The sequence below is a fragment of the Anguilla anguilla genome, chromosome 1 (assembly GCF_013347855.1).
Source record: "Anguilla anguilla isolate fAngAng1 chromosome 1, fAngAng1.pri, whole genome shotgun sequence".
Lineage (NCBI taxonomy): Eukaryota > Metazoa > Chordata > Actinopteri > Anguilliformes > Anguillidae > Anguilla > Anguilla anguilla.
Genome location: NC_049201.1, coordinates 4,209,070 through 4,223,592, shown reverse-complemented (window position 1 = coordinate 4,223,592; position 14,523 = coordinate 4,209,070). Strand labels below are relative to the sequence as shown.

Here is a 14,523-nt window from a genome sequence, read left to right as displayed (position 1 = left end):
CTGTTTTCTTTTTCCTCATCTGTCTCTTTTCTGTTCCACTGTTCACCCCGTCCCAATGTTTCTCCTCTCCTCTTTCTCTTTCAACTGTCCATGTATCTTTACACTCTTTCCTCTCTCTCTCCCCTGTCTCTCTCTCTCTCTCTCTCTCTCAATTTCAGTTTCAGTTTGCTTTACTGGCCGAGCAACCACAGTCATTTTGCCAAAACAACACATATAACACTATAATACGCAGGAACATGGAAACCACATGTACAACATGCAACAAGTATGACCCACAACACTCTCTCTCTCCATCTCTCTCTACCTCCCCTCTCTCTCTCTCTCTCTCTCTCTCCTCTCTCCCTCCTTCCTCTCTCTCCCCCTCCCTCTCCCTCTCCCTCTCACCCCCTCCCCCTCTCCCTCTCCCTCTCACCCCTCCTCTCTCTCCCTCCCTTCCTCTCCCTCTCCCTCTCACCCCCTCCCCCTCTCCCTCTCCCTCTCACCCCCCCTCTCTCTCCCTCCCTCCCTCTCTCTCTGACCCGGTGTGGCATGTTGTTCTCCCAGGCTAGTGGAGGGCGACGGCAACCTGAAGATCAAAAACGAGAAGACCCGCTCGTTGCTCCTCTTCCACAACGTCACGGACAAACACTTCGGCAACTACACCTGCTTCGCCTCCAACCCCCTGGGGGCGTCCAACGCCAGCATGCTGCTCTTCCGTGAGTCCTGATTTACTCCCTCCATCCTTCTCCTCCTTATCGATCTTCTCTCCTCCTTTTCCCATTCTTTGAGTCCTTATTGCCTCCCTCCATCCTTCTCCTCCTCCTCCTCCTCCTCCATCTTCTCTCCTCCTTTTCATATTCTGCCAGTTCTTATTTCCTCCCTCCATCCTTCACCATCTTCTCTCCTCCTTTTCAGGTTCCGTGAGTCAGTATTTCCTCCCTCCATCCTTCTCCCTTCATCCTTCTCTTTCTCCTTCTTCTCCATCTTCTCTCTTCTTCTTCAGATTCCATGAGTCCTTATTTCCTACCTCCATCCTTCTCTTCCTCATTCTTCATCTCCTCTCCTCCTTTTCACATTCTGTGTGTCCTTATTTCCTCCCTCCATTCTTCTCCTCCTCCTCTTCCCTCTTCTCTCCTCCTTTTCTGTATCCGTGAGTCTTTATTTCCTCCCTCCATCCTTCTCCCTCCATCATTCCCCTCCTTCTCCCTCTTCTCTCCTCCTTTTCACATTCTGTGAGTCCTTATTTCCTCCATCCATCCTTCTCCTACTCCTCCATCTTCTCTCCCCCTCTTTCACAGGTTTAGCTGAATGTAAAAAAAATTACAGTTGCTCAATTCTAATTTGTCTGGGTCTGTGCATTTGTTTGTAGGGAGATGTGGTTTTTCCTAATTAATCACAAAATGCTGATTTTCAGATCTTAAATGTCTCTGCGGAGCCACAGATATTTGTCTTCATTGTTGAACGTTCCTTTTTAAAAGAGCGCAAAAGCCCTTGGTGTGTGTGTGTGTGTGTTCTTATGGCATGCAAAAATTCCTTATGATTAATCAGGATTAATGAGGAAAGATCGGGGGGGGTTCTCATCCTGGTTTGAACTCCTGGTTTCAATTCTCAGGCAGAAGGGCTTGAAATCAGTTTCTTCAGTTTCAGAGCTGTGATCGTACTCCCATACTTGGGGGGGGGGGGGGGTGTCACCCCCTTATCTTTAAAAAATATGTCAGACTTCACTTTGAGTAAAATGAAGACTGAAGGTCAGTTTTGGCACTTCACAACTTTTGAAGTTTTGTCAGATTTGCTGGATGATACTTGAATGTTATCTTGAAGTCAAATGGAACGTTTGAAAGAACAGACTCTGGTCGTCAATGCAGCGTTGCTGTTTTACTTTTGGAATAAAAAAAATAATATTTTGCGGAAGTGCATTTTCGTGTTAATTTTATCGGGAGAGTAAGCTACTGTGTGTACAGGGAATCTTGCATTTCAGAGCTTAGATTCAGAGTGCTCTTAAAAGATTATAGACAGCTATATTCCGTACGTTTTCATATGACTGCATGATAGCCACCATGAGGTGTTAGGATTCAATGTGTGTGACATATTTGGGGCATTTTGCCATTGCTTGACAGAAATAGTTTGGATCAAAAAAAAATGTGTTAAGTCTGTTGGGTGAATGTTCCCGTTTTAACATCCCACCACTGAGTGTAACGAATTAGAGCTTTACCTCTCAGTCTGAGGTGGGATTTGAACCCGGCGCCTCTCGCGCCCAAAGATTTCATAGTCAAACTCAGTGGTCTCCAACCCTGGTTCTGGAGAGCCACAGGTTCTGCTGGTTTTTGTTTTCACCATAAAATCAGCACCCGATTTAGACCCAGGACACCAGGTGAGTTGAGTTAACTGTGTAATCACCTGCTCTAATTGATTCATGAGGTGCAGAGTCACTATGAAAACCAGCAGACCCTGTAGCTCTCCAGGACCAGGGTTGGAGGCCACTGGTCAAACTCATTACCTGTCAGCTAAAGGCTTGGAAATTGGCCCTAGCCAAGGACGACGACGTCGTTATTTTAGAATTTGAGGGTTGCGTTGCCAGAGAGCGTTGTCACGGTAACCGGCCGCAAGGCCTCCTTCGCTTTTTAACCGCGCCTTTACCGCGCCTCACAAGCGAACTAGCCGCGCAGCACCCGCTACGTGAGCGGGGAACCAGCCCAGGGGTGCCCCCCCAAAGTTCTCCAAGCGTCCCCCGTTGGCTCTGGTTTTCGCCACCCAGCATGCCGCTCGTCTGCGTTTCTCTCTTTTCTTTCCCTCCTCCCTAATTCGTTGTTTCCTCTTTTTCTCTATTACTCTTCCCCTTTGCTTCCTTTCCAATGTCCTTCCTCCTCCTCTCCTCCTCTACTTCTCCTCACTCCTTTCCTCCTCTCCCTGCCCCCCCCCCCCCCCCCCCACCTTCCACCTTGCAGGACCGGGAGCGGTGTACAGCGGGGGCGCGGGGATGACCGGAGGTTTGGGGGTCTGTCTCGGCCTGCTCCTCTCTCTCCTGCTGAAGGTCTAAGCGACTCGGCCCGCCAAGGAAGGGAATTTCTTTAACTACGAACCCATCACTGTGAACAAAAAGAATATGCATTATTCCCGGAGCCATTGCTGCATCGCATCGCATCACATCCTCCTCCCACTGCCTCGTCCAATCACGTGCTCCCTTTCTTGAGCTCCGCCCCCTTCCACCCCCAAACCCCGCCCCCTCCCCTCTCCCGCCGCTCTCCTCAGCCCCTTAGTTTCACAGGGCACCAAAAAAATTTCTTTTTTTTACCCTGTCACAACAAGGGTCACTATGACGATATCGCAATCACACACCTGTAACGATAATAGGAAGGGTAACAATATCCGCGAAATAAATTCTAATAGTCATAGAAAAAAGGGTAACGGTAGCGATATCGATCCTAGCGGCAGCTGTGATGGCGGCAAGGAAAAAGATTATAAATAATAATAATAATTTAAAAAACAATAATGAGAATCATAGCAATCATTAACAGAGGTGATAGTCGATGGGATATTGAACGATGAATGTATTTACACTGTGTCATAAGTAGGAATTACCTGAAGAATGGCTGATTTTTGGGGCTCTCTCTCTCTCTCTGTCTCTCTGTCCGCGTTGGGAAAGACTCACTGCTGGGCATGCATCCAGCTTCTGTTATAAAAAAAAAAAAAATGATGATGTTTATTGCAGTTGTGAAGACCGTAATGGTAACTTATGTTTTCGGGATAGACGATGATACTAATAGCGGTGATGATGATGATGATGATGATGATGGTGAGCAGGTGATCGTCCCTTGTGCGTTACAACATTGGGCCCCTGAAGGAATGGGTTGGCGGTGCTCAACACCCCCCCCCCCCCCCACCAGGTCTCAGAACAGAACAACACTCCACGCAGTGCGTTCTTGATCCAGTCGCAAAGATGATGTCAATATGTACCCTCCTTCTGAAACGTAGGGCCTTGCATCTTTACCCCCCCCCCCCCATCCCCCATCAACCCCCTCCTCTCATGTTTTTTGGAGATCTGGACCCACACCCAGCATGCAGTAAACACCACCCCCCCCCCCAAAGTCCACACCCCTGCACAAAACCCCGCTCTCCATTTGAAGCCACGCCCACATCCGCTTCTGCTGTCTCCCCTGCCACCTCGCTTCATAAAAAGGGCCAGGGTTGTGTGTGCTCCAAGCCTGGTGTAAATATTTCCGTACACGGAGGCCCACCTGTATTTGTACTGTTTAACGAGAAACAAGAACTACATTACCCACGCGCCTCTGTTTCGCCGAGTCAGTGTGCCCAGTGCCCCCCGACTGGCGGTGAAACGGCCCATCACTCCTTGTCGCTTGTTGATAGCATGTACCGGTTAGAAATGTTCCTGTCGTGATTCCCATCCGCTCCCCCTTGCCCTACACTGTGTCAGTTGTACTCTGCAAGGTTAACCGCTATAACTTCTGGTGTTAATAAACGACGATGTTAAGTATTTGAATAAATATATTAATCCCACGTGACGGACAACTGCAGAGCTGATTTACAAGCCATGTGTGTGAATATATTTTGTATTTTGCTCTGAGAAATAACCTTCATTTAACAAAATAAACCAACAAACAAACAAAAAAAAAAAGGATGTAAAAAGTTTTAAAAGTGATGTGCTCTATTTTCCCATGTCCGGCTTTTTAAGTATTGAAGTGAATGGATTTTTTTTCTTTCATTCAGAAAAGAAAAATCGAGGAAATGTACTATAATTTGGAATGTAAATGTATTTTGAACGTTTCACATGCTGTTGTCTGTCTTGTAGACGTAGACTTGTTCACCTGGTAGTTGTAAAAAAGCTGCACCGTTCTTTAAACTAAACCCAAGGAATAAATAGAAACGTAATCATCCAGCCCTACTTGGCGAAACCACGGTGATGCCACCCCCCTCCCCACACAACGGCGCTAGCATGGCGAGATAACGACGTAATTAGGCGTTACCCGTGGCGCGCGACGGTAAGAGACCGTGTTTTTTTTTTCCTCCTCGTCGCTCAAGCCGACGGAGGACCGAAGTCATAAATCAAACTCAATCGCAGACTTCGACACGTTTTTTTTTTTTCCAAGGACGGGTTGCCTTGGCACGTTGCTTCTAGCCGCAGACGGAAGTTGAAACCCCCCCGGTATAATTACACGGCCGCTTTAAAAAAAAAAAAAAGGCATAGCCAAGCTGGAGGAGGAGGGGAGGTGCAGCGAGCGGCAGGGCAACCTCGCAGACCGGCCGTGGATGGTTGTAGCGCGTCTATGCAATTCCGCCCGAGAGCCTGTACCGGTGGGGGGGATACGCGAGGGCGCTACGCTACGCGCATGTCTATAGCACTCACCGAAACCAACAAATGCTGCGATGTTTAAAAAAAAATATTGCATCTGCCTGTGTATGTTTATTATTATTATTTTTAAATACTGTATTATTGCTAAGACTACCCCCCCCGCCCCCTTCCCCCGTTTTTTTTTTTGTTTTTTTTTTTTAAATGACGTAGGCCAGCAATAGGCCTAGATCCACCAGTGAGGGTGAGGTCACATCCTTAACTATTTCCGTAGGGCTACTTACGAGTTCAAAATGCATTCGAGAGTGCGGAACCAACACGGTACACAAAAGGAGGAAATATGTTTAACCCTGAAAAGAAAAGCAAAACTGGATTTGTTGTCATACAGTGTTGTTGTTTTTTTTATTTTTGTTATTTTTAAAGTCAGACCTGAAGATATGTGAGCAGCGCTCTTGTCCGGTGAACCCGAGTTTTTCAGGCAGCCGTTCACTTTTTAAACTTCCGGAAGTACTGTCAGCACTCGAGCGGGACATTAGAACCGGCCTCCACTGGTGGCTTAATTTCCGTTGGATTTTGGAATTCTTTCGCTTTTTTTTTTTGGTCTGCACCATTGCTTGGTGCACTGTAGTCATGTGGCCATCACAGACGCTGTTCTCAAAGAGGAGAATTGTGGGTACAATTCCAAGCACAAGAGCGGGTGTGGTCAGTGCTCTCTCTCTTTCTCTCTCTCTCTCACACTCACTCTCTCTCTCTCATTCTCATCATTGTCAGCATCTCAGTCTCAATCTGTGACATATATACATACGCGTGTGTACATATTCTCATTGAAGAAGAAAAAAAAAGAATCACAGAAACAAACTGTCATGATTCTCAATGTGGTTTAAAAAAAAAAAAAAGCATGTAAATGTTCCTTATGGATGGAATTTGAAAAACTCGAGTATTGTGTGGGGTGGGTTGGTGGGGGTGGGGGTGGGGGGTGGGGGGTGGGGGCTGTGGTGGGAAGGGATGTCCAGGGGGTGTTGTCTGTTGTCACTTGTTTTGGGGGTAAGGAAGCGGATGTGGGGGAATGGAGGCAGAATTGGGGGGTGGGAGTGGGAGTGGGGGGCGGTGTTTAGTAACACTATGAAGCATATAGGCTACTTTCATTTCCCACTGATATGAAGAAAACATAGACTTGGAGGGGCAGGGGGTTGGTGTTGTGGTTTAAGATGGGCAGCTTTCACAATAGGGCAGGGAAGGCGGAGGTTTGAAAATCTGACCACCCCTCCATGCCCCCCCCCCCCCCCCCCTTCATTTGGCAAGACTGGACAGACACCAGACTGGCCCAGCAGGCAGATCAGACTGAGAGGAGATGGTTGTGACCAAGCAGTGAACTCTCGCTCTGTAATACAGATTGGCAGGGAGGGAGGGGGGGGGCAGCAACACTTCCGCTAAGCGCAGCTCCATAGCAGCCGAAATACCGCCGTGAAAGAGCCCCCCCGAAACCCGCCGTCGGCTCCGTAGGGCGGCCCGTCGGCGCGAGACGCTCTCGGGCGCGTTCGTCTTCTGTCCCGCGTGCGCCGCCAGCGACCGCCATCCTCAGCCGTCCCCACCCAGCGCAGCTGACCTCCGCTCCGTCCGCCAAAACGCCGTTAATCCGCCTTAGCCGCGGTTTCGGAAACAGCGTAGTATAAGCGCACAAAATGTTTGCTTCCTAAAATGTCCCCCAGACTTCGTGCCACGTCGCTGATGTTTTTTCCCTTCGAGCGCCACCGGTGACGCTAATTTGACTAATTTGTTGTTGTTAATTTTTCAAAATATGTTTTATTTTCTATGCCCGCGGAGTGACACAGCTAGTTGGTCGTTGCGGACATTTTGTTGAAAGTTTGTCGACTTGCTCTGTGGGTACAAGATATGATGATGACACGTACGGTAGCCCCAGACACCAACTTGGACCTCAGGAGTGATGGACTGGAACCTGTTGTAATTCCCTAGTCGTGCCACAAGGGGGCAGAAATAGCTCACTGCACCCATAGCACCCATATTTGCATGCTTCAATTGCAATATCTTTAATATAGTCAATACTTATTTGTACATATCAAAGTTATCACGTGTAACAAGGGGGACCACCAGCGATTTGGGGCCCCATGAAATGATCTGACATTGGGTCCCACCAGCCCTGAAAATCCCATATTCTAATGTTTTTTGAAGGCCCCTGTCTGTCAGGGCCCTTAGAATCGTCCTAACATCCCCCCCGCTTGCAGGGCCCTTGTGTATGTCTTTTAAATATGGTGGGAAATAGTTTTTAAAAACTTCTTTTTTTTTTTTTTTTAAATACAGATGACTTTCGACATATGACAAGGTAGAGATGCAGGTAGACCTCAGACTAATTATCATAACCTTCCTCGAAAAGACTTTGAATTTATTCTTCTCTTCTAAGCGCAGAACTTATTTTTCTTAAAAAATATTGCAGAATATTCCATTTTCACCGGGGCGAATAGGGTCTCGTTTGAAACTCAATAGAATTTCTGTGGCGGATCGATGTGCCTGATTGAATTGCTGAAATGGAGCAATTTCTCTTCGCTCTGTATTACCGGGGACGCCGCCGCAGAATTGATCAGGTGTCCGTAATGAGAACTGTTGTGCAAGTTGTGGAACTAAATTACACTATTTGGACCGTGATACCAGAAACCGATAACGGCGGCGACGTCGTCCGATAGCCAAGGGGCTTCTGGGAATGGGATTTTAAGCACCTTGTAATTTAGCTAGTGGCAAGTTGGTCAAGGCCACTGTCTCAACTGAGAAAACCAGCTCAGCGCTTCGAAAATTAAGAGCTGAAGAATAGAAAAGTTCTGCTTTGTCACATTATATATATGGATAGATAGATAGACAGATAGATAGATAGATAGATAAATAGGTAGGTAGGTAGATAGATAGATAGATAGATAGATAGATAGATAGATAGATATAAACAAAGTTCATTTTTGAATTGTATAAAAGCATGTCCAGGAATCGTTGCACCTTGCGTTATATCTTACTGTATGATTGAAATGTGTAATCAACCAAACATCCAAACGTTTATTTGAAAATGTCGGTACCTATCGATACTATGTATCTAGAGGCTAATGTCGGACAAACACAGCCACCCCTTTAGAATTAGAGCCCGTTAGATGTTTAGACTGGGACAGAAGTTAGGCATGGTAGCAGGGGGTACATTCGGGTTGACTTATCAGGCATGTTGAATTATGTGCCTGTTTTTTTTTTTTTGTTTTTTTTTTTGTGGTCAGAGCTACAGCACAGATACTGTGTATCAGCTGTGCCAGGAAAGTGGATGTGAGCAAGGACAGGTAGACAGGTAGAGAAACTATGGAACCCGACCCCCCACCCCCGTCCCGTCCCGGCTGTTACACCGCACACCCTCAGCCCCATTGCTTTAGTAGGTCTCTCCCCCCCCCCCCCCCCCCCCGCAAATGAACCAGTTTGCACAGCCTGTGCTGACAGACTGCTTGGGCTCTGATTAAAGAACACAGGTGTGGCTATGACGCCTGTGCCTCCGAGCCTATTTTGGAGACGGCATCTTAGTTTTCTTTAATTAGGCTAATGATCCCTTCAGCACCGCTAGCTCTCCCCCCCTGCCCGCGCCCTTCCCCACTCCCTTACACCCAGCTCCCCCCCCCCCCCCCCCTCACAGCTCTTGAGAGCCCGTTGCGAGCTGGAGGGGGGTTTTGAGATGACTCGCAATGTTTGATTGGTTGTTCCGTTGGCCTAAGATTGAAAACCGCAGACACTGATAAAGATATGAAAGGAAAGCATGCAGGGTTTTTAGGGTTTTTTGTTTTTGTTTTTTTTTTTTTCTCCTTGCCTCACAAGATAAGAACCAAACCGCTCGAGTACGTGCATAGGCAACAGCTACTTATCAGATATGTAACAGACGCATATATTTGATGCATTGAACCATTTTACTGTGAGGTGCTGAAGGTAGACATTTAGATAAAAAACGTAAATGCGAATGCACACGTGCCTGCAGATAGACATGAACTGATGCTTGCGTGGATTATAAAGGGAACTGATGCAGGTTGTCGGCAAAAGAAAAAGGTTCTGTCAAACCGTGCTAATATAGATTCACCGGTCACTTCATTAGGTGACAGGAGTTGGCACCCGGTGTGGTCTTCTGCTGCTGTAGCCCATCTGCTTCAAGGTTTGACATGGTGTGCATTCAGAGATGCTCTTCTGCATACTTCGGTTGTAACGAGTGGTTATTTGAGTTACTGTTGCCTTTCTATCAGCTCGAACCAGTCTGGCCATTCTCCTCTGACCTCTGCCATCAACAAGGCATTTTCGTCCAGAGAACTGCCACTCACTGGATATTTTCTCTTTTTCGGACCATTCTCTGTAAACCCTAGAGATGGTTGTGCGTGAAAATCCCAGTAGATCGGCAGTTTCTGAAATACTCAAACCAGCCCGTCTGGCACCAACAACCATGCCACGTTCAAAGTCACTTAAATCACCTTTCTTCCCCATTCTGATGCTTGGTTTGAACTTCAGCAGATCGTCTTGACCATGTCTACATGCCTAAACGCATTGAGTTGCTGCCACGTGATTGGCTGATTAGATATTTGCGTTTTAACGGGTTATTAACGGGTGCAGTTTAGCAGTTGAACAAGTGTACCTAATGCAGTGGCCGGTGAGTGTATATGAGCTTGATTGTAAGCTCAGGTGGGTTAATGCCTCTCGAGCGTAAACTGAAGAGTGGAAGACGTGATTGATGGACACGTCGGGGAAATTTGGGAAACTGTGTTATTTGGAGGTCGGCATGCTGGGAAGGAGGGATCATTCACTTGTTTTATTCGTCTCCACTGCTCAGGCAGTCACAGCTGGTTGTTGTCACTCACTCGTCTCCTTATCGTTATGGTAACGGACTAATTAGAAGTACCGACTCTGGAATAGCAGCTGGGTGCCCCCCCACTCCCCCCCGCCCCCGCTTTGCCGTTTTTGCCATTGCGGTGGATAATTTGGTCAGCCGCGAAGTTTTATTTTTGTTGATATTTGTTGTTGCCGACTTTTGCTTTTGCTTTCGTTTTTTTTTTCCTCTTCTCCCCCCCGCCCCCCCTCCCCCCCTCCCCCCCTCCCCCCTGCTCCTGACCGACTTCCAATTGGTGTTTTTTGTTTTCTGTCCGGTTGTCAGCGGTGTTTGGAAACCTCTTGGCTTGTTTTTCATTTGTTTTAAGAGCAGCCAGGCCAGTGCTCTTGCTGCCCGTTGACTTTGAGCGGCTGAAGTATAGCGAGAGGTTGTCACGGGCGGGGCAGAAGGGACTGTTGGGGTTAGTGACCCTGTTTTTTCGTTTTGGCGGTCAGTTGCCCAAAAAATGAAGAGGGTGCCCGGGATGTTGTCCCGTCCCGGGGAGGGATGTCAGATATTGTACGAGGGGTACAGGGTGCAGGCCTCAGTGCTCCAATCACGCTTGTTTTTCGGGTGTCCCGTCTTTTTGGATGGCGCCGGTCCACACAGTCGTCCTGCGAGCAGCCAATCAGGAATCAGGATTCGGGCGTTTAGAGCGGCTGCGCTTATCTCTCTCGCGACGCGATGACGCAGGTCGACACCGTGCCACCCCCCTGGGGAGGGACAAAGCAAGCGCTAACCAGGGGTCAGATACGTATCGTGTTCGGGACGGGGCGTAGGAACGAGGTCCAAGTCGCCCGTTGCAAAATATCCACTTTCCCTCTGATGTTTGTGTTGCGTTGACCTCGAGGAACAGATCAGATCATCTATCGGATTTGTGGGGTAAACAAAAACGAAGAAGAAAAAAAAATTTAAAAAACAGATTTGGGTCGCTTCACAAAGCCTAACCCGCCGCAAGTGTAAACAGACACGGCCTAGCCGAAAACGCAGGGAAGCTCTCCGTCTGGGACATATCGTTTCCGCGCCGACCGTCCTGAGCTCCAGCTCAGTGTCCGTCTCTTTTTCAGAGCGGCTATCCGGCGAGGCGGTTTGAGAGCTAGCCAAACCGCGAATATGCTGCTAGGGTTTCCCTGTGATTGGTCGTACCCATCTCTCTCGCTGCCTTGCGTCCGCCAGCCACCCACCCCCCCACCCCCCACCCCCCCCGTCCCTGCCGCTTTTGCACCTTTCTTACCCTTGCCCCCCCCAACCTCACAAGCTGGCTATCTGCCCCTCTGTGTCAGACCTGCCCCTATCACCTTTATGTGCCAGAAACGTACCCTGGCATTTAAGTGTTATCTATACGTATGTGTCACTGTGTGTGCGTGTGTGTGTGTGTGCGTGTGGATGTGTGTGTGTGTGTGTGGGTATGCATTATCTGGCTTATCATGTCAGGCTTGTTGGGTTATATCTTCCAGACCTCAGATTTTCATGTGTTATAACTTTCCAAACGACAACAGTTAAAAAATTAAAAAATGTAAAACTTTAAAAAAAGAGAACAGACCGAAAAGCATTGTCTTCCACATCAACAAAATTTCTGTGTTGTGAAAATTATGGGTATCATCTTTCTGACATTCCATTCCAGTTTGTCAAGTTTTTTTTTCTTTTCAAAATCCATGATGAGGAAAAAAAAAGAGAAATTGATTCAAATGGAGAAAAAAAGAGAAATAAACGAACCTTTGTTTTTAACATAATCTCTCGCTCAGTGTGGTTTCTCGCTTGTGACCTCTGTTCAGAAGCACCTGCGGATGGGACGGCAAAAGTTTTTTATTTTCTGTTTTATTTTATAGCCCCCCTGCCTTTTATGACTCCTGATTTCCTGTATACAAGACAGTCATCACGTCCTCGTCTTCCTGTCTGAATGGGAAGTTGAGAAAGCTGGCAGTTTCGGGGATGTGGCGAGGGTAATTTCACCGTGCTTCCGGAACAGTCTGTTACACTGCTCAACTCCGCTCTGGCCACTGGCCAAACAACGCACGGGTAGCGGAGAGAGGGAGCAAAGCATGATGGGTGAACAGAACTGCTGGTCCTGGCAGTGAGGCCCCGGGTGTGGTCGAGAGCACCACAGCATTACGTGATGGTTTTAGAACAGAATCTGGAGCCGAGCTGAGTAGTGAACATCGCAGCAGGTGTTGTTGTGATTAGGGTTGCTAGGTTCAGAACTTGTCCAAACCGGGCACGCGTATACCTTTAGGTCTATACAGGGATGCTTACAGCTTGATTGTGAACCAGGGAGGGCGGTGGGGGGGGGTGGGGGGGGGGGGGGGGGGGGGGGGGGGGGGGGGGGGTTCTAGGGACTAAGGAGGAAAATCAGTTATTCAGTCCGGACATTTGTATCGTCCCGTTGGGACCACAAACCGGACCTGTATGAATAATTTGAAAATCGCACATTCTGGTCCGAATTCGGACATCTGGCAACCCTGGGTGTGACGGAGAGGGGGATTATGAGTGACCTTTAACTCCTGTGGTTTGTTTACTCATTAGCACCAGTGAAGCTGTTAGCCTGGGTCAGATATACCCAGGACATAATGAGATCTTTAGGCGGTATAGAAATAAAACATGCAAAACTAATCAATGTATATAATCTTTATTTCAATTCCAAACAGTATGAACCTGTTTATATGGTTGCCATTTATCTTCACTGGATTTTGTTTAACAATGAAAGTGTCATTCATTTTTTGTGATAAAGATGTTGACATTCATCTGTAAAAAACATAAATGAATGTAGGTTTTCATATGGTGGGTTATTGATATTTATTGTTCTGAACTGACAATCATTTTTCATCTTTTATCTTGCATAATATTCAAAAATTCATACGGGCGAAAATACAGATGATGAACAACATCAAAAACTAAGCAAGAACCAAATTTAGACTGGTTTAGTCAGTGGTTACAAAATCTCTTAAAGGTGTCATTGTTCTTTTACTCAAATTTAAAAACTGGTCAGTTTGATACCAACCGAACCCAAGGGTTAAACTGGCCAATCAGAAACTTCAGGTGCCTGTGGTCTCCCATTTCCCATTGTAGTGGTTCTGACATTAGAAGAAAAATAAAGGTTATTGCAATATTTTGACTGCATATTATATATAATACTTCTGATAACATGACTATTCTGAGTGATATGATTGTTATGTGTACATCTGAGGAATACATTTTGTAAACAGACCATAAAACTGCTCGTAAGGACTTTGACTGTTTTTATGACCAACTCTCCCACACTCTTCCTTTCGAGTGTCATGTCTAGGAAGATGATGAGCACCCGGAACATCTTTTCAAAACTTTTAAGTTTAGGCCTACAAAATTTTCTAAACTTGTGTGGCGCGCACGCATCATCATACGATTCGTCCAAACGCCGTGAAGGCGTTTCCCCCGAACGGTTTTATCGGCGCGAGCTGAGCCGTGATCGCGGGCCCTACCGCCGGCTTGTGGGCGCGCCGTCAGACGAAAATAAAGTTAGCGAGAATAATGAAGTTTGAGGGCCGGACGGTGAGAAAAGGAGAACTCTACAAATTCCCGAATTAAGTCACGATGTCATCGAAGACTCCCAAGTCGCGCGTTTTTTTTTTTAGCAGTCTAAAGCAGTCGCGCGTTTTTAGTGTCGCGGCTAACAAGGAAACTTGAAAGTGAACGTGAATATACGGAGTTATTAAATAAATCCAGCTGGCGCTGAGCCGTGGAGCGTGCAGGAGTCACGCAAAAAACGAACTAATGCGCATTAATCAAACCAAACCTCAAAACAGCGGGGCGCTTCTCAGCCAATTGCAAAACAGTCGGGAAGGTGGGGGGGGTGAGCCCCCTGTACACCTCCACCCCTACCCTCCTCCTCCTCCTCCTCCTCCCCCCCCCCCATGGCTGGGGTTGAGCACAGGGAGGGGCCCAATCAGAAAAATCCCCTCTCTCAGGCTAATTATAGTCCCGCCAGCGGGGAGCTCGCAAATGAACAATGTTACTCAGGATTGTTGACAATGTCAGTGTTGACTAATGGCCCCTCTAACAGCAGGGCGTATTTACATCTTAAGCCGTCCTGCGCCTCTGGGAGGAGAAGTCGTAGTGTAATGGTTAGAGCTAATGGCTTGTAACATAGTGGTTGCAGGTTCGATTCCCAGGGGAGTCAAACGCCGTTGAGCAAATGTACTTAACCTGAATTCACTACATATCCAACTGAATACATAAGTGGATACTGTGTAAAGTGTAAAACGCTCTGTAATACTTAATGCAGCACCAGCACCCACCGATTTCAGTACAGTTGCAGGTAATAAAAAGGTTATGAATCTCGCTGTTGATTGGTTCATGACCTGAACTGGCCCATCTCTTTGTCGAT

The 14,523-nt window shown here is 47.3% G+C and overlaps 1 protein-coding gene across 1 annotated transcript in view; it reads left to right on the top strand.

The window, feature by feature from the left end:
* The window catches only part of iglon5 (IgLON family member 5), a 13,573-nt gene extending 7,345 nt beyond the window's left edge, over positions 1–6,228 (top strand). Inside the window, exons 4-5 of the mRNA XM_035407804.1 lie at positions 544–695; positions 2,925–6,228. Of these exons, the coding sequence (XP_035263695.1) occupies positions 544–695; positions 2,925–3,016 (244 nt within the window). The 3' untranslated portion in view covers positions 3,017–6,228. The remainder of the gene's footprint in view (positions 1–543; positions 696–2,924) is intronic.
* The last annotated feature ends 8,295 nt before the right edge of the window (positions 6,229–14,523 follow it).